The sequence below is a fragment of the Macrobrachium rosenbergii genome, chromosome 51, assembly GCF_040412425.1.
Source record: "Macrobrachium rosenbergii isolate ZJJX-2024 chromosome 51, ASM4041242v1, whole genome shotgun sequence".
In the NCBI taxonomy this organism is placed as follows: Eukaryota; Metazoa; Arthropoda; class Malacostraca; order Decapoda; family Palaemonidae; genus Macrobrachium; species Macrobrachium rosenbergii.
Window position 1 is genome coordinate 23,981,404 of NC_089791.1, and position 23,310 is coordinate 24,004,713.

The following is a 23,310-nucleotide window of genomic DNA, read 5'->3' on the forward strand; positions in this document are numbered from 1 at the left end:
CAAAAATGGGAGTGGGTCATTACACATTGCGTACTTGCTCAATTCTTTTTCTAGCATATTCAAAGAGAAAGAAGTTGTATGAAGGTTTCTGAAAAATACTGAGAGAAGTCAAGGAATATTCAATACACTTAATTTGGTAGGAACTGATTAACCGACTGATGTTTCTCAGGAGTAATTTCATACCTTTTCTTTTTTTCTGCTTTTTTTGCTCAACAGATGGCATTACTTTTCAAGGACCCAAAGGAGAGAAGGGAAGCAAAGGAGAGAGGGTGAGTCCTGTTAACCTGAAGGAGTGGTTGTTATGTATATAATATGCAGACACTGTCAAGTAGTAGGAAAAGAAATGAGTTAATGAACTACCCTTATTTTGTTTCCATCCATGTTATGTTGGACCTTTTCACGTAAACTTGGTAAAAGTGACTTGTTTTCTGTAAGTGTGGTAAATTCTTATGTTTCATGTCTGTGTTTATTACTGTCACAGTATTATGTACTTTATAAGATCATTGAGATTTTTATTTCTAATTTGCATCTAAAGTTGAAGTGTCAGATCAGTTTTTAAAAGAAAACAGAGTGGTTTTGGTGAATGTAGCATTTAAAATATTGATTTTTTTTTTCAATTGACAGTGAGGAATACCACATGGTATATTATACTATGAATTACGATTTTTCATTGTCCACAGCACTATAGCAGAGATCATCTTCGGAATTTGTTTTGCTATTTTTGTTGTCATTTCTCTCTGTAATCAGAGAGTTTTTTTTTTTTTTTTTTGCTTTCTTACAGCCTAAGTAGTGACATAATCATAACATTTTCTTTTAAATTTTCAGTAGCGAGACAAGTCTTCATCTTTGCATGTAGGAAGTGTTCACCCAAATTAATATATAACAGGGAAACATATTATATTATTTGCTCATAAAAGATCCTTTTAGTTGTTTGGTTTGTGTTTCTCTATGCCAGTTACATGCTAAATTTTTGGACGTGTCAGAGATTCTAGCCACGCTGCATTGGTTGCTGATCACACAACAAAAGTTGTCCAGTTTTAATTAAGCCCAATTTGTCATTTAGGTATGGTATGAATTATAGTTACCTACATGAACATTTGGGACTGTTCCTTCTGAAAATGTTGCGGTTGGTGCAGGCTAGAACCCCACGGGAGCGTAATTCCCTAAATACTGAACTGTTCATTTGGAAGGCTTGAAAGTTCTCTCACCTGTCATGCAACGTCCTAAAACTTCCTTGATGTCGCATACTATGAATATTTCAACAACGGTAAGACACGTCTCAAAGATGTGGAAATTGTTACACATACAATAGAACGCAGATGGCTCAGAATTATAGCTTTTTATGCCTTTGTGACAACTTCGAGGGATACAGAAATTTTGTGAGGCCTCAAGATAATATGTAACTAAATATCTTTTGTGCAGGGGTATTTTCTGAAAGACTTGTTTTAAATTGAAATATAATTTGATACCAGCATGAGAATAACGTAGCAGGCAAGAATGGGCAGACGACTTAAAATAAGGTGCTTGAATTATTCAGCCAAAAAAGTTATTTCTTTGTCTTTTGGGGAAGCCCTTCCCTGTGCATTAAAAGAGGCATAAAGAAAATAGCAACTGTAGGTAACGTCCATGGTAAACTTCAGGTTTAATTACAGCGGCATAATGAGACATGTTTTATATTACAAACCGCGGTCATAATTATGATACATGATTTTCTAAAGACGGTCATTGTCAGATATGCACCGACGTTGCTTGAATTATTTTGGCTGCAAGGTATCTGCGTCGTAATAGGCAAGTTATTGTAGCAAAAGAAAAAATGAGGCTCTCAGTAAGATATATCACACTCCTATATGCTTTATCAGAAGGCATTTTGTAATTATTCTGAATGTGTTATAATCCAGTGCTGGCTAGAATTCTGTGAAGTCTAAAATTTGCACATGGAAATATTTGAATGGAGGTCAGGATAATGTTGGATATAGTGGGTTGACAGATTAAGGTACTGTCTTCGAACGCTGATTAGTCCTCAGTATTGCAGAATATTTTCTCAGTATTCTGTTGTCTAGTGTAAACATATAAGAGTTATTTTCCGAAAAGTGATTTTGCTTCCTAAGTTAATGTGACTAGGATTCAGATACCGTGGCTAGGGTGGCTGTTTCACTCAGGTTAGAGTAAAGGATTTTTTTTTAATAAAGTAAAATATGTGCTTATCTTTCCTTGCTTTGTATTGTATAGGAGTGCTTCATCTTTTCCATTCATCTTAAAAAGAACAAGCAGCCTCATATATTTAAATAATACCATTAAAATTTGTATATTTTACTATCTTTAGGAAGCAAAGTTTTGCAGTGGTGTATTTCTGACTGATTTATCAAATTAACTTCGTCATCACCTTCATTCTGACTGATTTATCAAATTACCCTCGTCATCACCATTCTGACTGATTTATCAAATTAACTTCGTCATCGCCTTCATTCTGACTGATTTATCAAATTAACTTCGTCATCACCTTCATTCTGACTGATTTATCAAATTACCCTCGTCATCACCATTCTGACTGATTTATCAAACTAACTTCGTCATCACCTTCATTCTGACTGATTTATCAAATTAACTTCGTCATCACCTTCATTCTGACTGATTTATCAAATTAACTTCGTCATCACCTTCATTCTGACTGATTTATCAAATTAACTTCGTCATCACCTTCATTCTGACTGATTTATCAAATTACCCTCGTCATCACCATTCTGACTGATTTATCAAACTAACTTCGTCATCACCTTCATTCTGACTGATTTATCAAATTACCCTCGTCATCACCATTCTGACTGATTTATCATTCTGTCATCACCTTCATTCTGACTGATTTATCAAATTAACTTCGTCACCACCTTCATTCTGACTGATTTATCAAATTATTATCACCATTCTGACTGATTTATCAAACTAACTTCGTCATCACCTTCATTCTGACTGATTTATCAAATTATTCATCACCATTCTGACTGATTTATCAAATTAACCGTCATCATTCATTCTGACTGATTTATCAAATTAACTTCGTCATCACCTTCATTCTGACTGATTTATCAAATTACCCTCGTCATCACCATTCTGACTGATTTATCAAACTAACTTCGTCATCACCTTCATTCTGACTGATTTATCAAATTACCCTCGTCATCACCATTCTGACTGATTTATCAAATTAACTTCGTTATCACCTTCATTCTGACTGATTTATCAAATTACCCGCGTCATCACCATTCTGACTGATTTATCAAATTAACTTCGTCATTACCTTCATTCTGATTTATCAAATTAACTTCGTCATCACCTTCATTCTTACTGATTTATCAAATTAACTTCGTCATCACCTTCATTCTTACTGATTTATCAAATTAACTTCGTCATCACCTTCATTCTGACTTATTTATCAAATTAACTTCGTTATCACTTTCATTCTGACTGATTTATCAAATTAACTTCGTCATCACCTTCATTTTGACTGATTTATCAAATTAACTTCGTCATCACCTTCATCCTGACTGATTTATCAAATTAACTTCGTCATCACCTTCATTTTGACTGATTTATCAAATTAACTTTGTTATCACCTTCATCCTGACTTATTTATCAAGTTAACTTCGTCATTGCCTTCATTCTGACTGATTTATCAAATCAACTTCGTCATCACCTTCATCCTGACGGATTTATCAAAGTAACTTCGTCATCACCTTCAGTCTGACTGATTTATCAATAAACTTCGTCATCACCTTCAGTCTGACTGATTTATCAAATTAACTTCGTCATCACCTTCATCCTGACTGATTTATCAAATTAACTTCGTCATCGCCTTCATCCTGACTTATTTATCAAATTAACTTCGTCATCACCTTCATCCTGACTATTTAGCAAATCAACTTCACCTTCATCCTGATTTATTTGTCAAATTAATTACGTAATCACCTTCACTCTGACTGATTTATCAAATTGACTTCATCATCACCTTCATTCTGACTGATTTATAAATTTAACTTCATCATCACCTTCATCCTGACAGATTTATCAAATTAACTTCGTCATTGCCTTCATTCTGACCGATTTATCAAATTAACTTCGTCATCACCTTCATCCTGACTGATTTATCAAATTAACTTCGTCATTGCCTTCATCCTGACTGATTTATCAAATTAACTTCTTCATCACCTTCATCCTGACTGATTTACCAAATTAACTTCGTCATCGCCTTCATTCTGACTGATTTATCAAATTGACTTCATCATCACCTTCATCCTGACTGATTTATCAAATTAACTTCGTCATTACCTTCATGCTGACTTATTTATCAAATTAACTTCGTCATCACCTTCCTGTGAAATTAGGAAGTTAACAACTTAACAATTTGACATTTACAGTTTACTGTTCTCGTTTGAACGCTGACATTCTTATATTCGAAGGATTAGTTTGTAAGGCAAAGAAGTGACATGGAGGGTCTTGATGGCAGGAGAAATCGGTCAAAATTAGGCCAGTGGCGTTTGAGTGCCAGAGATGGCGTTAATCAACAGCCTGCAATAATGTTAAGTCTAATTTGCTTCAGGGTCCACCTGGAGAATCAGTGGCAGGACCTCCCGGCCCCCGAGGTCCTCCCGGTCCTCCTGGTATACCAGGAAAGGTCGCCGGCTACAACTTCCCCGACTTCGGCTCCGGTGCCGGAGAAGATTATGTAAGTAGTTTGCCCGTATCGACGTTTTATATTATTTGAATTAGAATATTTGTCAGTAATGTGCCCTTGTTTATTTTCTATTATGACTAAATTAAATAATCTGTATTGCTGAAACAAAGAATTGATGCCTGTATGGCTTTGAAAACACTTATCTACCGTTTGGAAGGGGTCTTTTTGCTACTGTGATTAATTGCCGCTACACATTGTTATAAGTTTGTGAAATCACTGAAAACCTGTCAGTAAGTTAATAATAAAGGTTAAAATGCAAATGCAATTATCATTAAACCCAGCATTATTTTTCAAGTTAGGTGTGTATATTATAGCAATGTTGAACTCGACTGTTATTCATATTTTACAGCTAAATGTATTTAATGTCAAGACAAACAAACATAGTTTTGTAAAAATAAAAAAAATAAAAAGAAGTATAACTGTACTTATTGGATTACTTAATGGTTATTTCTGCCAGATGGTCTTGGAAACTTGAGTACAGGTTATATGAGTGATAACACTCCCGTCAGCCACCCACTACCCTCGCGTGCAGTTCAGTCGTGTCGTGTTTTCTGAGGGCTGTGGTGTTGCTTTCCCTTCTGGAACAGATGTCTTACAGAGATCTGTCTTAATGGGTGATCATGACAGTGACATGTACATTTTTCTGCTTGAATAGGTTTCAGTCGTGTTTTAAGACAAATCGTGCCCAAAAGGTTATCCCTAATAGCCTTCGTGCAATTCAGTTAAATGTGCGCACTCTTTGTTTTTGAGAACGAGTGTTCTGTGCTGTAGATTTATCTTTTGCTTGTGTTTTCCTTTATTTCTAAATTCGTGATAGAAACGTGTTGGAATGGTGATGTTGAACCTTTATTCTTAATTCCATTGTTAATTGGCTTTTTTTCATTGTGTCTCATTGAGACCTCACGTCTTCATTCAGTTCACCATATTGCCCCCACGCTCAGGCTTTGTGTGTTTGTGTCAGGGGGGCTGTTGAGAGAGGTTTGTGTTGTCGACTGCTTTCAGCTGAAAGAGGTTATTCAGCAATAGACGAGGTTAGTGGTTTTCAAAGGCTGCGGTATTGTTTTGTGGTACAGTAATTTGCACTGCGTATTTCTTTCATGCCAGTATGTTCAACTCTCATACCACATGGTTGGTTATATATATATATATATATATATATATATATATATATATATATATATATATATATATATATATATATATATATATATATATATATATATATATATATATTTCATGTTCGTGTGACTGATCAGGTGTTACTTCCCTAGTTGACATCTTGATCATGATCATTAGATTTCACCACTTAAACCGTTCCTCCGAGTGTTCCTTTACCTTGTTATGTCACATGAACAAAATTTGATAAACCACATTTTTTAATGTCAAAATTGGTGTCCTTGTTAGTGGAGGAGTTCTTTGTTCAGTATCAGTTTCTTGAAAGATGAGACAAGGATGCAGCGACAATTCTGTGCTGTAAATGGATTAGTAATGATTCTCCTAGTTATCTTGTGTGATGGGTACTGGACGTTAAAATCTGTTGCTCTTCCTGGTATCTTGGGTAATGAACGAGTCTTCTGATTTTGCAATAGTTTCCCAACTTTTTAGATACTGTTTACCTAGTATAACAAGCTTCTTAACGTTATTGCTACACGTTAATTTAATTACTAAAATCATAGTGGGCCATCTACCGCAACATAGGGCAGTAATGAATGTCAGCTGCTTTGTTTTCTGTAATGAGTCCGTTATGTACCAAACAGGCAGGAAATCTATTTATGAGGAAATCAGTTGTTTACTTCTCAAACAAATTTAGTTATAACTTATTTGTTAGGTACTATTTTTTTTTTTTTTAGTTCGATGCAAGACCTTTAAATCCTACGCCTCTTGGAAATTTAAAGCCATCAATAGGTGGGCAGAAGAGTACTCCATTTCTACCAGGCAGACGCTACAGTAGCCCACCGTTTAGTTGTTCTGATTAGTCATGCTGCTGAACCAAATAGTTCCACCTAAAGGGTGGTTGGTAACCCATGGCAATTACCGGTCTTTATAGATCGTTGATTTAGAAAATGGACTAAACAACCATTCACACTTTCAGTGGCGACTGATCAACACATATCCAATGAGCAGTAATGCTTGATGAAGCCATTCCTTAACTAATATGCTGTTTCTGGTCCATTACTTTACGTTCTGGACTTCATTTATATGAGAGGAGAGTGGTACACAAACTAGTAAGGAACTGGTACAAGGCACCTGGCTTATTTATTATTTTTGTTTTTTTAGTAACCACCATACGCTGGTACAGTTTTCTGCAACAGTAGGTGTCGATTGTATGTTTTATTATCTGTCGTATTTATAGCTCTTAAGTGGCATGGGAAGTTGTAGATTTTAAGCAATTTTATTGAGTCCATTTCTATAGAATTATCTTAATGTATTTTGTTACAGCCCGATTCAGAATTTTTTGGACGTCGACGAGAATATTATGGACATCCTGGTGAATGTGCATGCAACGAAACTGCACTGATAGCATCTGTCCTAGCTCAGGTTTGTCTTTTTTTTTTTTTTTATTAAGTACACCTTTTTCATATTTACTGGAAGAACACATCAGTTTTCGTGTCACAAGAAACTGGTTTTTTGTGTATTTGAGTGTAAATGGTTTGTTCTGTCAATTTCAAAATTGTTGTATGGAAATTATATTTGTTTGTAAAAGTAGTAACATTTGTTTCATTTTACTTTTATGGGGTTTATTTGACTGTAAATTGCATGTATTACCTTGATAATTGATTAGAGGGAAAATCAAGTCTAACAGAAGTCATTGTTAGTCTATTTTGACCTGTAAAGTTGGAATACAGAAATGAATGCCAAGCAGTTTCTTCAAAGTATGGGAAAATTATTTGTCTGTACAGAAATGAAAGATTTGGAATTTGAATCTAAATGAAAAGAGGAGAAACCAGTGACCAGGACATCAGTGTTTAGTTTATAATCCAAAGACAAAATGCTTGGCATATGTAACTAACAACTAGATACCAGTATTTCAGACAAAGCCTAGAAATTCTTGTAAAGATACACTGCAGGAGTTGCAGTTTTATTTTTATTATTTTTTTTGAATTATGACATTTTTATATGAGTTTGCAACAAAATATTGCAAAGCCAAATAAACTTTTTTATTTTAAGTGTTTTAACTTCGCTTCAAGCAAAGGTAGTACAGTAGAAGGTACACATAAAGATAACCACTTCATGTTGCATTTTAACTAAATGCATCCTCAAATACAGATTCCCCGCGGTCATCCTGGATTAGAAGGTAAAGCAGGACGTGATGGCGCGCCAGGATCACCAGGCACCCCTGGCAGTCCAGGACCACGAGGGGAACGCGGAGAAAAAGGAGACCAGGGAGAAAAAGGGGAAGTGGGTCCTATAGGTCCTCAGGGTAAGTGACTTTCCAAGGACTTTAAACTTGCTATCTGAGCTTTACAGAATCTTCAGTATCAGAAAGTTTAAAGGAAAGTAAAATTTCAGTTACCTGAAAAGACAGAACCCTAATGAAAACAAGTGACCAGTCTTCTAGAAAAATAAAACAAGCTTATTTTGATCATAAACATGGTGCCATTGATGAAAAGCATATATTCTAATGTGTTCACAAGCAAAGTACATACAATACATACAAAGTTTTGACTCTTTGGTTTTAAATACCTGTTTTCTTTCCTTGAAATGAGTTTATATATACTTGTAATCTTCTTTTATGCATTTTTGGATAAATTTGAATTAAAACCTTATTTGCTAAGATGAGTTAACTATCTCAAAGACTAATAATTCAATTGACAAAACTGTAAAGTTTTTGAGTTAATCATTTTGATGGTTTTTTAACTTACTATTATTCAGCGATTTTCTTAATAGTGTTTACTTTCTTTCCTGGCTTTACTGCATGTAAGTAAAGCAGCACATGTCACATGAAAGCTATTTTCCAGTTATTCTCTACAGTGGGGAATGTAAATTGCCTATACTGTGCCAGAATGTCATTGGCAGTTTTTAGTATTACAGTATTAAGGATGTTAGCATGGTACTCCACAAGTTACGGTAGAGGTAGAATCCTGTTCTACTGTCTTGATGAAATGTAAGTGCAGAATTTTGAATCCTGTCAAAGAAGGCAGTCTGAAGGTACATAGGAACCAGATCTGCATATTGGTCACTGTCATGTTTTGTAGTATTACGTATTGCCCTTTCGAAAAAATCGTTTACACACTGGAATTTCTTATGAAAATTCATAATGACTGGATTCCTTTGCTTCTACTTAAAGGAAAAAGTAAACCAGTTAGAACACAGTCAAAACTTAGGTTATTGTTTCACATTTTCCAGACTCTCATTTTGTATATTTTAACCATCAATAAATAATTAAAAAAAAAAAATAATCAATCAATCACGAAATAGATGGTTTGTTAATACAGTAAAATGAATGCAAAGGGTGGATGTTTTATGGGATCACCTGGGGAGAGGGAGAGACTGATTTTCTTTTGAGCATCATTTTCCACCATGTTGTTATTGCAGCATCTGTACCTGTGTTGGGGTGTCTTTACTATTAGAATTTTTAGATGGAACAGTTGATATTTACCATAATGTAAAGTGAAATAAGCAGGAATGTCATGAAAAGAGCGGAAATGACATCACGAATAGTTTATAAGATTTCAGATGAAAACCTTGTATCAGTATGTTTATGAAAATTGATTCGTTTCAGGGCCTGAAGGAGAAAGAGGTCCCAAGGGAGAACCAGGACAAGATGGGTCTCCTGGTCTGCCAGGTGAACGGGGTCCTGTAGGTCCCTCAGGAGAGCCTGGTTGGGGTGGTAACAGACTTGATGTAAGTGTAAGTGAAGAACTTTCAAGATTTAGGGCTAACATTAAACAGAATTTTTCACATTTTTATGAGTTTTTAGCTGCTGCATTGCCCATTTTGTGTTGAATAGATAGATAAATTTGAAAAAGTTATTAAAACGCGAAAACATTAAGGCTAGGCGCGGATGAAATTGTACAAAATTGTTATATCTCTCTAGTTCAGTTTGAAATTATATACTGTATTTCTTTTTCATCTAAAATATTTCTCATGCATATGTCTCTCATAGTACAATTAAGAGGAGACAGAAGCACAGTAAATAGGATAGTTAAATGATTTACTTATTGGGGTATGCTCTTAAAAACTTTTAGTCCTCAGTGTTTTGTGATGCAAATTCGAGAATGCTACATTAAAAGTATGGTAATCACTGTTGGATTCACAGGTAATCAGTGCAGGTTTATTTATGTAATGCAACATGTTTCTGCAGTTAGCGCAACTTATTAAGATTTCTATGCATACACAGGGAAAACTTTTGAATTGGTCCTGAATATCAAGTCTCTCAAGATAGATTTATTTTTTAACTGGAAATTAACATACATTATAAAAGATCATGTAAATGAGGAATATTGGTTATACACATTAGGTGTTACTTTCAAGCATTACTTGTTAGAGACTGAAGACTATCGGCAAGTGTGAAAAGTAAAGAATAGTTTTCTCATGTCTACAGTGTTACGGTATATTAGATATCATTCATTGCATAACTGGTATCATTTTTAGTAGATTAAGACTAAATAGATTGCTCTTCTCACACTAAGTATGATACTGATATGACCTTTTACCACTAAATCTTGTTATACCAATTGAACTTTTCCAATGGCATTTCATTTTGGAAGAGGCATTTGTTCACCTTGACACCCAGATCCTTTAACAGGGCTCTAGCCTAAGCAAGTTGCAAAGTTATGCTGATTCTGTTAACAGAAAAGCTTAATTTGATGGGATATTTGTCCAACTTATAGCTGTTACTTTTGGTCGTAGATAACTTTTGCAGGCCTACACATCATGCCACAGTGATTTGATTAAATATTACAGTAGTTACCTTTAGTTCTTAAGAGCATCATTACTGATGTGCTATGAAAGAGCGAATGACTTCTAAAATCATAGGGATACTCAGTCTTAATTTTTTACTTTTTATGTTTGAACACTTGTTTAGTGTGATACATTAATAAAAACTCCTCCAAGTTTAATCTGTTGTTAGTGAGGTTGGATTCCTAGGAACTTGGTTGGGGTTATAGCCCTGCATGGGACAAATATTTCTGCAACAACTTCCATAATGCACCATGCCACAGAAGTTTCATTTTGCAAAGCTTAAGCACTGCTCAGTATATGTATGTTAAGCTTTACAATAATTGTATTTGTTGAACATTTTTTGAGTTTCATTCCAAGGTCAGTAAAATGAGCATGCTTTACCTTGGACTAGTCCTTTCAAGTCATATGAGGCAAAAATTAGCTCAAAAAATATAATTTCTCAAAGACAAAATAGAATGTACCCAAGATAATCTGTTAAATCAACACTAGATATATCAGATTGGAACATGAATAATACAATTTAAAATTAAATAATCAGTGAAAAGATAGCATTCAAAATTTCTCATATTAGGGATACTTTCATGACTATTTTTCTAAATCAGTCTTGGATTGTTTTGTGCCTCCATTATTCATAACAATTATTAGTCAATTCCCAGCTCCCAACTCTTAAAATAGACAGCTGAAATTTCTTGAAGACAGATGGCCTTAATTACCAATGAATGAATGCTTGTAAGTGTCAGAACTCTAATGGTCACTGATGCTGATCCATAAGTAAAAAATCATTATTTTTTTGTCATTAATGATGTACAGTATAAATATACTAATTTTGTTGCAGTAAATAGTCTTATTGCATGCCTATGAGCATGAGCACAATACTGTAAGTAAACTTACATTTCCAGGTATACCAATTTTATACTAGATTGCTGTGTTAGTTATCAAAGAACTGGACCTGATGATTTCTCTCACTTAACATATCACATTATTGTATAGTTAACATATTTTAACAATGGTAGTGGAGCTGTACATAAATGATTGTAGGTATTGTATCATTTTATAATTTTGTCAGAATGATTAGTAGACGTACACTTAGTTAAATATTAGATAGTAAGAAAATTATCTATATTTTAACAACAAACTGGCATTTTAGAGGTAAGAAAATGATACGCAATTAACTCTTTATATATAGATTAAATTTTCCTTATAACTTTAATTAAGGAATTCTTTTGGACATGCAGCCTTCGTGGGATGCACGCTCCATGCTTGAGGTAAAAGGAGTCTTCAATGCCTAAAATGTCTTAATATTTCATACTGAAGTGGCCTCCATAGCTATTTGTGCATGTAATAGATGTTAACTTTAAATCTTGACTGACTGCAGTCATGAAAGCTAGGTTGTGCTGTCTCATGAACTGTATTTTCTTATATATTTTTATTTTTGCTGGTGCTATAAATGTTTCCTTCCTATTAACTGCTAATTGTGGATTCTCAAGGACCCTTCTCTTAACCATTTACAAGAGAGAGGAGCTGAACTTCAATGCTTTATGCCTTACTGCTCTTAACACACAGATTCGGTTTTATTTCATTACTATCACTGTTTGGAAGAATTTTTTTTTTTTTTTTTTTGCATGATTGTTAGTACTCTAACATTAAAAATCCATCCATCTAATTTTCTTTTTACTTCTGCTTTTATGAAACTTTTTCATTTCAAATGCTTAATTTAGCTTAACTTTGGAAGGCATCCTGTAGTTTTGATTTTCAGTAATTATTTACAGTACATACTGCATGACAGTAAGGTATGTTAACATTCCAGACATTTTATTTCCAAATATTTTTATACCTTATGAAAGAATTATGTGGTGTATGAAGACTTCAAACACACAACAATTTTCTTTAGCATTTGCAAGTTATACATAATGAATATATGGGAATACTTTCATTCCCTACATTTTAGTATTGGAACCTTGTGCTCTCACTTTCTTTGTATATAACATCAAAGACTTTTTCAACAAACTTTTCAAGTTGAAGGTGAACTTATCTACTTGCCTGTTACCAAGACCGTCCTGTTCAAAAGAAAATCTTAAATTATATATCAAGCTGAAGGTCTCTTTAAATGCTATACCATGGATCAACAAATAATGTTGCAGAAGATGCTGTGGATTACAAAGTTCAAGTGGAATAGGGTATTTTTGGTAGTCGGCATGTACGACAATAGCAAACGGAAAAGATGGAGGGTGATTATGTTATGGTATAGGGAGCAGACTGTAGAAGTGGTGAAAAACTTTTCTGCATTGGTGATGTACTGGATTGTTAGGCCAGATTCAAGAAAGCAGTAAGAAAGTCAGTAGCAATAGCCTGGATAATACAAAGAGAGGTACTGTAGCTTGAAGTACTGATAAATAAATCTCCCATTGACAATCAGAACAAAAATTTGTGAAATGTGTGAGACCTATGCTTTTGTATGCAAGAAAAAGGATGAGATTTCAAACTCCAGTATTGTTATAAAGTGCCGAGATTCATAGCTGGAGTACAGTGGGAAATTTGTATCTCAAATGAGAAAGTAGCTGAGAGACTTGGTACTACAAGGCTAGGAAATAGATCAAGATCCCAAAGCTGAGAAGGTCAAAGATGTGGTTGATGTGAATGTTGCAAGAAACCATGCAATGAGGTTGGGTCAGAATATCATGGAAGAACTGAATAAAAGGCAGATTTTAAGTAAATGGGAAATCTGGCAGAAAGTGCACAAGATAGAAGAAAATGGAAAGAATTTGTCATACAACTCTTTTATGATATGTAGCACCTGACATGAAAATGTAAAAAATAATGACTACATTTATGACTCTTCTACCAGGATCAAAAGTAAGCACAGTGCAATTTATTGTGTATAATCAAATGCAGGTCTCCCAAGAAGCCAAGGCCTGTCTGTCATAGTAAAAAAAAAAAAAAAAAAATGTATATACTTACTTCAGAACTATAGAATACTGTACTGAACAATTAAGGAGAAAAGTTAGAAAGTAAATTATTTACATTTCTTTTTTTATTTGGTTTAGAATACAGTATTAATGCTGTATATACTAATATTGATACCAGCCAAATGACACTCAATCATTATCAGTAATGAATTTGATTCTCAGTTTAAATTTCCATCTTAAAACAGAAGACAAAGTTTACACATGCACAAGGCCCCTTGTGTAATACCCTCAACCCTATTGAAACGTAAAACTAAATGCAAATTGGTTTTATAAATAGAGAATTATTTAATCATCGTACATTTTTATGGATTTGGTAAGAACACGGTCCATAAATCTCTTTCCATCCATTTCAATTTTGTAATCCAACCCTAGAATGAAATGTTTGCCATACATGGAATTAATGTATATTTTAAGATAATTTTTTCATAACAACAAAGGCATGAAATAAATTCATGACTGCAAGACTAATATGAGTACAGTATTATTTTGAAGTACAGTACAGTATTACCATTACAATTTGAAGGTTGGATGTATTTGAAAGAAAACTTTGCTGTTAGGTAGGATTTATTTTTCAAACAAATATGTCCTATAGAGCTTACCAGTAATTAAATATCAAATATTGGTTTAAAAAAAAAAAAAGAATAATTGAAAAATATTTCAAGTTCTTACGGTATCATTTTGTTTTTTAAGTAATGCACTATACTCAAAGGTAAGTTTTTGAAGTGTTTTAACCTCACAGTCCATACATGTGAATACATTTTCATATACTGTACCATGTCATTGATGCATTAGTGCATGATGAATTTAATGTTGCTTAAGAGATAATTTAGATTGAAGGAACACAGGTGTTTAATAGCAAGGTAAGAATCTATTACACTGTAAATAAATTAAAAAACTGTCATATCTTAGGATCCTTAACATGAATTTGCATATGCATGCTTTGCTTTTTGTCATTAATTGTAACAGCCATTAATTAACACAGGAGATTGCTGCAGATATCAAATGCCCCCCCTTCCATATTTCATCAAAAAAATTTAATGCCTTATGAAATACTATACAATACTTAGGTTAGAAACCTTGTTTTTTGTTATTTCCCAATTGGAGCTGATTTAAATGTGCTTAGAAATTTCTGAAGCTTTTATTTTAGTGGGTAGCATATAATTAAGGCTTGTGTTTTCTAAATGTGTATCTATCATTTTGTGTTTCATTATGTGTGTTATATTTTTTTTCCTGGTAAATTTAAATGGTCCTGAATTACTGCAGTACTTCTCTAAATCGTAGAGAAATATAAATATAAGGGAATTATTTCAGTTCTGATGGAGGTATAACAGTTTGTAGTGATTTTGTTTGAACTGCTACTGAATGAAATCAAATGAAACTTACACAGAATTTGGTACACCTTTTGATTTTACTCACTTAGAGATTGTGTTTTCAGTCACATTGATGATTTGCAGGATACATCGCCTCTAAATATGGACTACTGTATTGGCCTTTACCTCACGCAAATTTTTACAAAGATTCAATTCTTATTATTCATGAACATCTGGAATGTATGCTGAGAGCCTTACCTTAAGTTCTGTGGATGCAGTGCTAAGTGTTTATCCTTGTTTTGTCCTGGTCATGTAAATATGTATTTTTCAAGGGCTTTGGTTTTGGCTTCTTACATTATAACATGTCATTTATTGATAAGGTTATTTTATCTAAATGTTTCTTTTTTTTGTAATAAGCTTTGAACATAAATATTCGATGAAACTTGACTTGTTTGTTCATGTGAGGGAACATGAGCAGTTTCATCCCAAATTTTGTAGGCTATAAAACATTTTTCCGCAGAGACTAAATATAAGGATTAGGTCATTCAAAGGATCAGTTGTTTTCAGCTCCACATATGACATTAGGTGATTAGGTATTTAAATAACAGGAGCAGAAATTAAAATACTCATGTACACATGCCTGATTAACTGGAGAATAATCATTGTGAATACATTATAGTTTTTTAAAAACTCCATTGCTAGATCACTGAGATTTTTTGTGAAGTGGATTATCATATGAAAAAAAGTTAGCTATTTTATGATTAATAAATCCCATTCAAAGAGCTCAGACTCTGTCGAAACGTAGCAATTCACACTACATAAGGTGTTATCTCTCAAAAATTTACATTCCCATATCTACTGAAATATTTTCACCTGTTGCCAGTCAAGAGTCTGACCATTAGTCAAATTTTGGGAAAGCTCCAGGCATAACTTTAGTGTAATCCTGCTAAAAAGCAGAAACCTAAGTAGGTAAATGAACAAACAAACCAAGCAAGAAACATAACCTGAATTGTACACGTGTTCATGTTCATTTCGTGGTTGAAACTACTTTTCCATTAAGTGAAGTTTGAAGTCTCGGCATTGTTGTTTTTTCACCAATGAGGGAAAAAATTTTAATTTGGAAACTCTTGGGTTATTTGATTTGATATTAGTTGGGAACAAAACTGTTAGATTCCTTTTAATTAAACTTTATTTTCTTATATTTTCTTTTTATTTCCTTCGCTGCATGGGACTCGAGAAGTAACTGATAGCTGCTGACCTCAACTTAAAGAGGAAGTCTCTCTAAGAAATTCAATAGTAGTTACTGTATTTGCTTTGATTTGGAAATTGAAAGGTTTGTTGTCTAATGGAAAGCCTTTCTTTATCTTTGGTATAGAATAGATTGGGTCTTTTCCATATTGCAGTTTTTCAAACCTAACCTTTATATTTGAAAATCAATTTCCTATTTCTTTGTATTTACAGAAATTTTTTTTATTGATCTTTTAAAGGGTAATAGAGGGCCACCGACTAGTGGGGCCCGGCCTGGCAACCCAGGACCGCCAGGGCAGAAGGGCGAACCAGGTCGTCCAGGACCTAGAGGCAGTAGAGGACATATGGGGGCTCCAGGGGAGCGAGGACCAACTGGTAAAAATGGTCCTAAGGGTGATCGGGTTAGTGGTACAGTATTTAAACCTGTAATGTATTTCAGTATGTTATTATGCTCCTAATTGTAAACTATACTAAGAAAAGTGAGAAGTTATTCCTTTGCTAAGAAAAGTGAGAAGTTATTCCTTTGCTATTTGTATGGTCAATTTCTTAGTTTCTGTGATTGTTCTTGTGTAGGGGCATCCTGGTAAGGTTGGCAACCCAGGTCCAAAAGGAGAGCCTGGACTACCAGGAATGAATGGATCACCAGGACCTGCAGGTTTTATAGGTGTTCCAGGTGATAAAGGAGATAAAGGTTAGTTCAAGATAGCAATGCTGCAAGAAAAAATGCAAATTGATTAATAATTTTTGGGTCTTCGTGGGCTTACAGTAACGAGTTAGGAAACATATTTTCAGATGACTTAGCTTTTGATGTGTAATTCATTTTAAGCAAACTGTTTCTCCTTCAACTAAGCTAAAATTATTGGTAAAGAAAAATCAGCTATTTTATTAAAAAACCATCGTGATTTCTGTATACAGTACAGTATTTCAGTTTACATATGTTTCAAGTTACTACTTTTAATGATAATGACCTTATCACTTTTTCAGGAGAGAGAGGTGAGCCAGGTGAAGGCAGGCCTGGTCCACCTGGACAGCCTGGTGGAATGACCTCAGATGACAGAAGATTAATTATTGAACAGGTAAGGGATGTCAAAAACATCTTAGCTAGTAGATACTAGGCGCTAAAATACAGAATTAGGTCATCTAGTTGAAATTTACATCCACAACGGTTACTGTGCCCAGGATGTGAATTTGATTATTTCATTGCTTTTTTCTACTAATATTGAAGGCTGAATTGCCACATGCTGTGAGAGTCAAGAGTGGTAGCTCAGTGGTTTAGTTAAAATATTTAATCATAATAGTAATGATGATAATGAATTTGAAATTACTGTTACCTTTTTCCCATGTTGATTTGTCTTATAGCCATATAGACTACAGTTTGTACAGCAGTATGGATTTCCCATAGGTTACTTTATTTTCATCTCTTCACAGTTTGGACTGTAGATTTTTCCATGCTTCCTGTATAGAAACCATTTTATCACCTCCAAAGATGGCAGTTTGTTAATTTCCCTCCATTTGCCTCCTGTAAATAAAGCCACTTTTTAAACTATGAATTTTATGATATGTTGTAGGGATTACATAAAGTTACTCAATTAAAAAACGTACTACAGTTCATGGTTCTTTGCTGATGAATTTGGAGGTTGTTCATCTTGAACTGGAATGAAAGGATAAATTTTCATCTTAATGTTCCAGCCTGTGATTATGAATAACCCATTATTCTTTCCCATGCTTAGTGTACTGTATATGAGAATTATATGACCACTTTCTAGTCTCCAGCAGACTTAAATTGTTTTGTATTTTAGGCAGGATTGTGGTGTGACATAGGAGGCAGTTCCTAAAGTACTTATCACTGGGATTCTATACACAAGTATATTTCCAGCTCATTCCCATATTCTGTAAATAAGTACTGTATGTCTTATTGTAGCTTGGAAAATGATGTGGAAATTAATATGCTAAATGATATGAGTGCTGGGTAATACAGACAAATCTAAAGCTTTTACTTGCACTTTCTAATGTCCTCGAGAATTTGGAGTCACATTTTATAATAATGAATGAACTGCCATGAAATGAGTGATAAAAAAATACATAAGTAGTACTGTGAATAGTACCATATTTGTAGTGTACAGCATCTGGGTAAACATTAACCAGCCAGATACTTCAACTTTGCATATAAACTAAGGTGATAGTTTTTTTTTTTTTTTTTGTGAAAAAGGAAATCTTATATGCCATGCAGCAATTTCAGTTTCGAAATGACTTATCCTTTCAGGTTATTGACACCCTGGAAGGTAAGAATGCTGGTTTTGGCCTTAACTTGAATCCAACTTTGAATGTATGGGAAAACTCAGGAGGCTCTTCATGGAGTGCAGGTAAATTAGGTTATTTCCATTACATTCGTGCTAAACTACTCTTGGCAGATAAAAATTCTTCAGCTTGTGGTTTAGAGCTTTTTCACTTTCTGCTGGCTCATGATAGAATTCTTTTAGATGAAAATTTTCAGTGCTTAACGCGTATCTGTTGGTTTTTCCATTTTTTGGAAATATTGTATGTTGAGTTCATGCATTTTCATTAGGTGCCACATTGTTGCTCTTATACAGAAACATTTGCTTTAAAATACCCTAAATATTTTCTTCTGTTGTTTAAAGTGCTGTAAAATCATAGCTGATTTACTAATCATTTGGTTGGTACCTTTTGAAAATGGACCTATTATTAGACGCCATGTATTGACTGCCCAGTGTTCAGTGTTTGATATGCAGTTTTGATGTTAATTTTTCATAATAAAACTAAATTTATATACTGATAAATTAGGGACAATTAGCAAAGTATAATCATACTTTTATGTTAGGTTTTGCTAAAGTCAAAACTTTACACACTTTAATGCCATAGTGTTATTTACTCTTCATTTTCCTAATGCTCTGTAACATTTCCCAGGGTATGAATACTGTAATTGTTATTTATTTAATAGCATGTAAAAACTTTTATAAGCATGATACAGCATAAATATTTTCAGGATTTTTCTTACATTTTAAACTTATATGTATCATGAAGCCTGCTAGATTCTAACTTTGCTAATACCTGTTTTAGTTTCACCATGGGGATTTTTAACCATATAAATTACCTTGTACAGTATTAAGTTTATGCAATACCCCCTGTATTGGAAGAAATACTGTGTAAGTAAATTATCACAGCAGGTTACTTGTTCAGCAGTTCAGTTCTTATTACAGCATCATGACTCTGGTGAAAGACTGTTTACCCATTTGTATCAAGTTTTTCCAACTGATTCAATAGAATTGTATATAACAGAGTTCAGTACATTTTGGCTGACAGAAACAATTCCATACTTCTCTGCACTTGCTTAACTATGCCCTCATTATCATTGTGTGAGTTATGATGAGATACTCAGTAAATTAATACTTTCTCAAAAGAGTTACAATACTCTACTTTTTATTCGGTTTCAACTTTACATTGATTAATGTTAAAAATCATATCTGCTAAAACAATGATACATAACCTTAAATTATGTTTTATGGCAGCTTGACAAAATTTTTTCAAATAAGGACTGTTCATTCTCTTGTGAAATTAAATCGATTGTGACATTGTTTTGAAAATTTACTCTTTGTTGTAATTGAGTCATTAAAATTTACTAATGCTTTAGCACATTAGAGGGTTATAATTATCTCTCATAAACATTCTGGGGTTTTGTGAACTTGGCTTAATGAGAAATATTGTAGAAATATTCTCATCCTTCATAACTCAGGAGATGAAGCAGTCAGAGGAGTAAAAGTTCTGAGTTGATATAAGTACAATATCAGGGAAATTATAAAAAAAAAAAGTTTTGCACTTAATTTTAATTACGAAGTAATATTGCATGTGTGAACAAACTTTGAAGTTTGAGAAATTCATTTGTTATATCCACAAATAAAAAGTATTTTTAGCAGTTAGAATACAATCCTCAGCATGTTTCAATCAGTTTATTGTTGGAAGTCAAATTTTATAAGGCTGTGTATCCTTAGTTAATCAATTCTGTTTGCTTTACAAGTAATCCAAAAGCTAGAACTAGAGTATGAGCCTCACTGTCATTTTGTATTGTACAGGTATAGGAATCTTTCACTGTCTGCTCTTTCTTCACATATAAAGTTGAAATCAGTATTTTCTATCTTACTGTGACACAGGTTATGTGTACAATCTTTCATGCATTTTATAGCATATCCTGTGTTATTTACAGACCCCTGTCTTGCATTGTAGGAACTGACAGATATATGCTATGCTAAAGTGACCTAATATTAAAAGAGCAATACAAAAATTAGAAGCGGAAAAGCAAGAAAATAGAACAAAAATTATGTATTTCTTTCATTTATGCACAAACTGTTGTATGTGGAGAAATTAAAACAATACTAGTTATAGCTTTGGGCTTGTTGGCATTCATAAATGTAACAGTTGTCAGTGGGCAGTTTTGACAGAAGTTATGGAATATGAGTAGATATGTTTTCATCTTTTTTTTATTTTAAAAATACAGTATAGGTAGAGCAAATACAATTATGTATGTACTTTTTACATTTTATGGAACTTTGATATTCTACATACAATATTTTCATTAAATCCAAGACTTTTGGATAAGCTCAGAGTACAGTTTTAGGATATTTCCATGTGCAAAACTCAATATAACTTTTTGAAAATATTTATTTGATGCGGTATCTGAGATGGTTGTAGCATGTTGTAGAGGCTGTTTGAGTAAAAATGAAAAAAAGATGTCTCTGCATCTAGACACAGCTTTGTCTCTTCTCTGTTGAGTAAAATGAATTTTTAAATTATTTCATATGTTGATATCATGTTCTATGGTCAGTTAAAAAATTTGCTTCCTTGGTAGTGGTTTCTCTCTATGTGAATGGAATGGATCATTCTAAATGCTTTATATGTTTTTTTCCCATACATTGCATGTGCATATTTCAGTAAGTGATGATGAAGATTTCCGGCTGGAAGGCTCAGGTGGCCTGGCATACAACCCTTTCTACCCCAGTAAGTTTTATTGTTATATCAACACAGGTTTCAAGTTACTAAGTTATGAGGGAAAAGGCAATTTTCATTTACAAATTTCAAATTAAAGTTGCCTTTGTAATTTTTTAGTGGTTGATTAGATTAGCAAACTTCAAGGGTTGATACAGAATTGGAGGTTGATCTTTATTGCTGACTTGGAAAATCATGTTTTATTTATTTTATGAAGTTTGCTCTTTGGTAACATTTATTTAAATGCTGCATACAGTAAAAAATAGCTCCCATGTACTCTTTATTCATATAAGATTAATTTTGAACACATAACAGAATTCAAATGCTGATTCGAAAAGATGTGATTTTCATGCACTTTGTTTTCAACTGACTTGAAAGTTAGGCTCTAGAAGTGAATGCTGAGAAAAATCATGTTTATATATATATACTGTATATGTATATACAGTATATATTTCCTCATGTCAGCTAGTATGAAATTGATTTCAAAGCAATATCATGCTGTCATAGAAAATACAATTTTCATTATTCCTATAGACAATATAGAAGATACTGTACAGTAAAGTATTATATCAACTTTGGTAGAAGTTACAAAGTATTTCATGGGTTTATTTCTCAGAATTTATAGCAGGAAGTATTTTCTGTGCTACACTCATAATACGCACTTCTTCTTCATTGTTATTTTTATTTCCTTAGAGATTTATGTGAAAAGTATACTGTATTGTTAATATAACAGAAGCACCTTAGGCAACCCTTGTCATGTTCACTCATTACAGTTTACATCCTCCTTTACCTGATATTTAAATAAAATCCACGGATACACTTTAAACAAATAATTATTGAACATTTAGGTTGAACATAAGTAATGTTCATGTATAACTACACTGTTTTTATCTCTCAATATTTCAGATCAAATCAAAGGACTCCAAGGACCTCCAGGCCCTCAAGGTCCTCCAGGTCCTGCAGGCTTACCTGGCCCAAAAGGCATAGAAGGACCAAGAGGTGTCATGGGTCCTCCTGGTGACATTGGACCCCCAGGACAGCCAGGACTGGAAGGTTTACCTGGTCAGAAGGTAATCATATTAAAGACTCTTAGCCATTCTTTCAATTAAGTCAAAATTAAATATGATTTACTTTTCAGATAGTAAAATTGTAATTTATTTTGATCACTTGAAGCAAATTTTGATAGAGCATATTCCAGTTTGTTACGAAAAGATATTCATTGCTTCATATACAATACAGTATTTTGGAATGATAGAAAGATAGCCAAACTGCAAAATAATATGTGCAGGTCTGATACAAATACAATTAAAAGAGAATTAATAAAGTCCTTTATAACATTCTTAACAGAAATTTTCAGGTGCAAAATTTATAAATACTGTAATGTATTGTAAGTTGAATGTGGACTCCAGTTGCAATACTTTATTGGTCAAATAAAAAGATTACTAGATGCAGTCTCAGTAGCCCTATATCTGTCCAGTAAAATTACAGTAGATACATAAAGATTACTACCATATGGTTGTAGCATGGTTACTCTGATATTAGTTTCTTTCTTTATATGTAATACATACACAGCACTGGTATAAAATGAAACAAGTAATAATTTCTCCAGTATTTTGTTAACAAGAGTAATAATTACTCCAGTATTCTAATTGTGTAATATTTTTTTATATAATTTGATTTTCATTTCTCAATCTTGTTCTTAGTTATTTATGGTAAGAAAATAAATTAATATTGTTTAGGCACCCCACTAATGGAGGTTAATCATTTGTGCTTGGAATGCCTAATGTTTGGTTGTTTATTGTTTAAAAAACATGGAGTGATTCATTAATAAAAACTATTTTTTCAGGGTTCCCCAGGTGAATCAGGTAAGCCTGGCAGTAAAGGTCTTCCTGGGCCCAAGGGCTCTGATGGAGAGAAAGGAGAAAGAGGTGATCCAGGTCCTCCTGGCCCCATAAGCACTTTGATGACACCAGATGGTATGAATGTTACAGTAATAAAGGTAAGATCTTATTTACGGTCATTCTGTACATTCCAGTCTGAAGTATGTTGCAGCACCTACCAAAATGCTTCGTATGAAATACTAATACATGTACTGTATGCTATCTCCAAGTCAGCCTCCTCCTTTTTTTCTTTTCTTTATTATCACTTCATTTGC

At 33.4% G+C, this 23,310-nt stretch overlaps 1 protein-coding gene across 6 annotated transcripts in view; it reads left to right on the forward strand.

The window, feature by feature from the left end:
- The window catches only part of LOC136833218 (collagen alpha-1(XVIII) chain-like), a 665,928-nt gene that overhangs the window by 591,969 nt on the left and 50,649 nt on the right, over positions 1-23,310 (forward strand). For 5 of the 6 annotated variants that reach the window (XM_067095081.1, XM_067095082.1, XM_067095084.1 and 2 more), the window contains 13 exons: positions 217-269; positions 4,595-4,720; positions 7,169-7,267; positions 7,997-8,150; positions 9,453-9,574; positions 11,869-11,898; positions 16,397-16,558; positions 16,731-16,848; positions 17,142-17,233; positions 18,421-18,520; positions 21,102-21,167; positions 22,062-22,225; positions 23,002-23,154. In XM_067095081.1, the coding sequence (XP_066951182.1) occupies positions 217-269; positions 4,595-4,720; positions 7,169-7,267; positions 7,997-8,150; positions 9,453-9,574; positions 11,869-11,898; positions 16,397-16,558; positions 16,731-16,848; positions 17,142-17,233; positions 18,421-18,520; positions 21,102-21,167; positions 22,062-22,225; positions 23,002-23,154 (1,439 nt within the window). The remainder of the gene's footprint in view (positions 1-216; positions 270-4,594; positions 4,721-7,168; positions 7,268-7,996; positions 8,151-9,452; positions 9,575-11,868; positions 11,899-16,396; positions 16,559-16,730; positions 16,849-17,141; positions 17,234-18,420; positions 18,521-21,101; positions 21,168-22,061; positions 22,226-23,001; positions 23,155-23,310) is intronic. The other variant, XM_067095086.1, reaches the window with a different exon arrangement.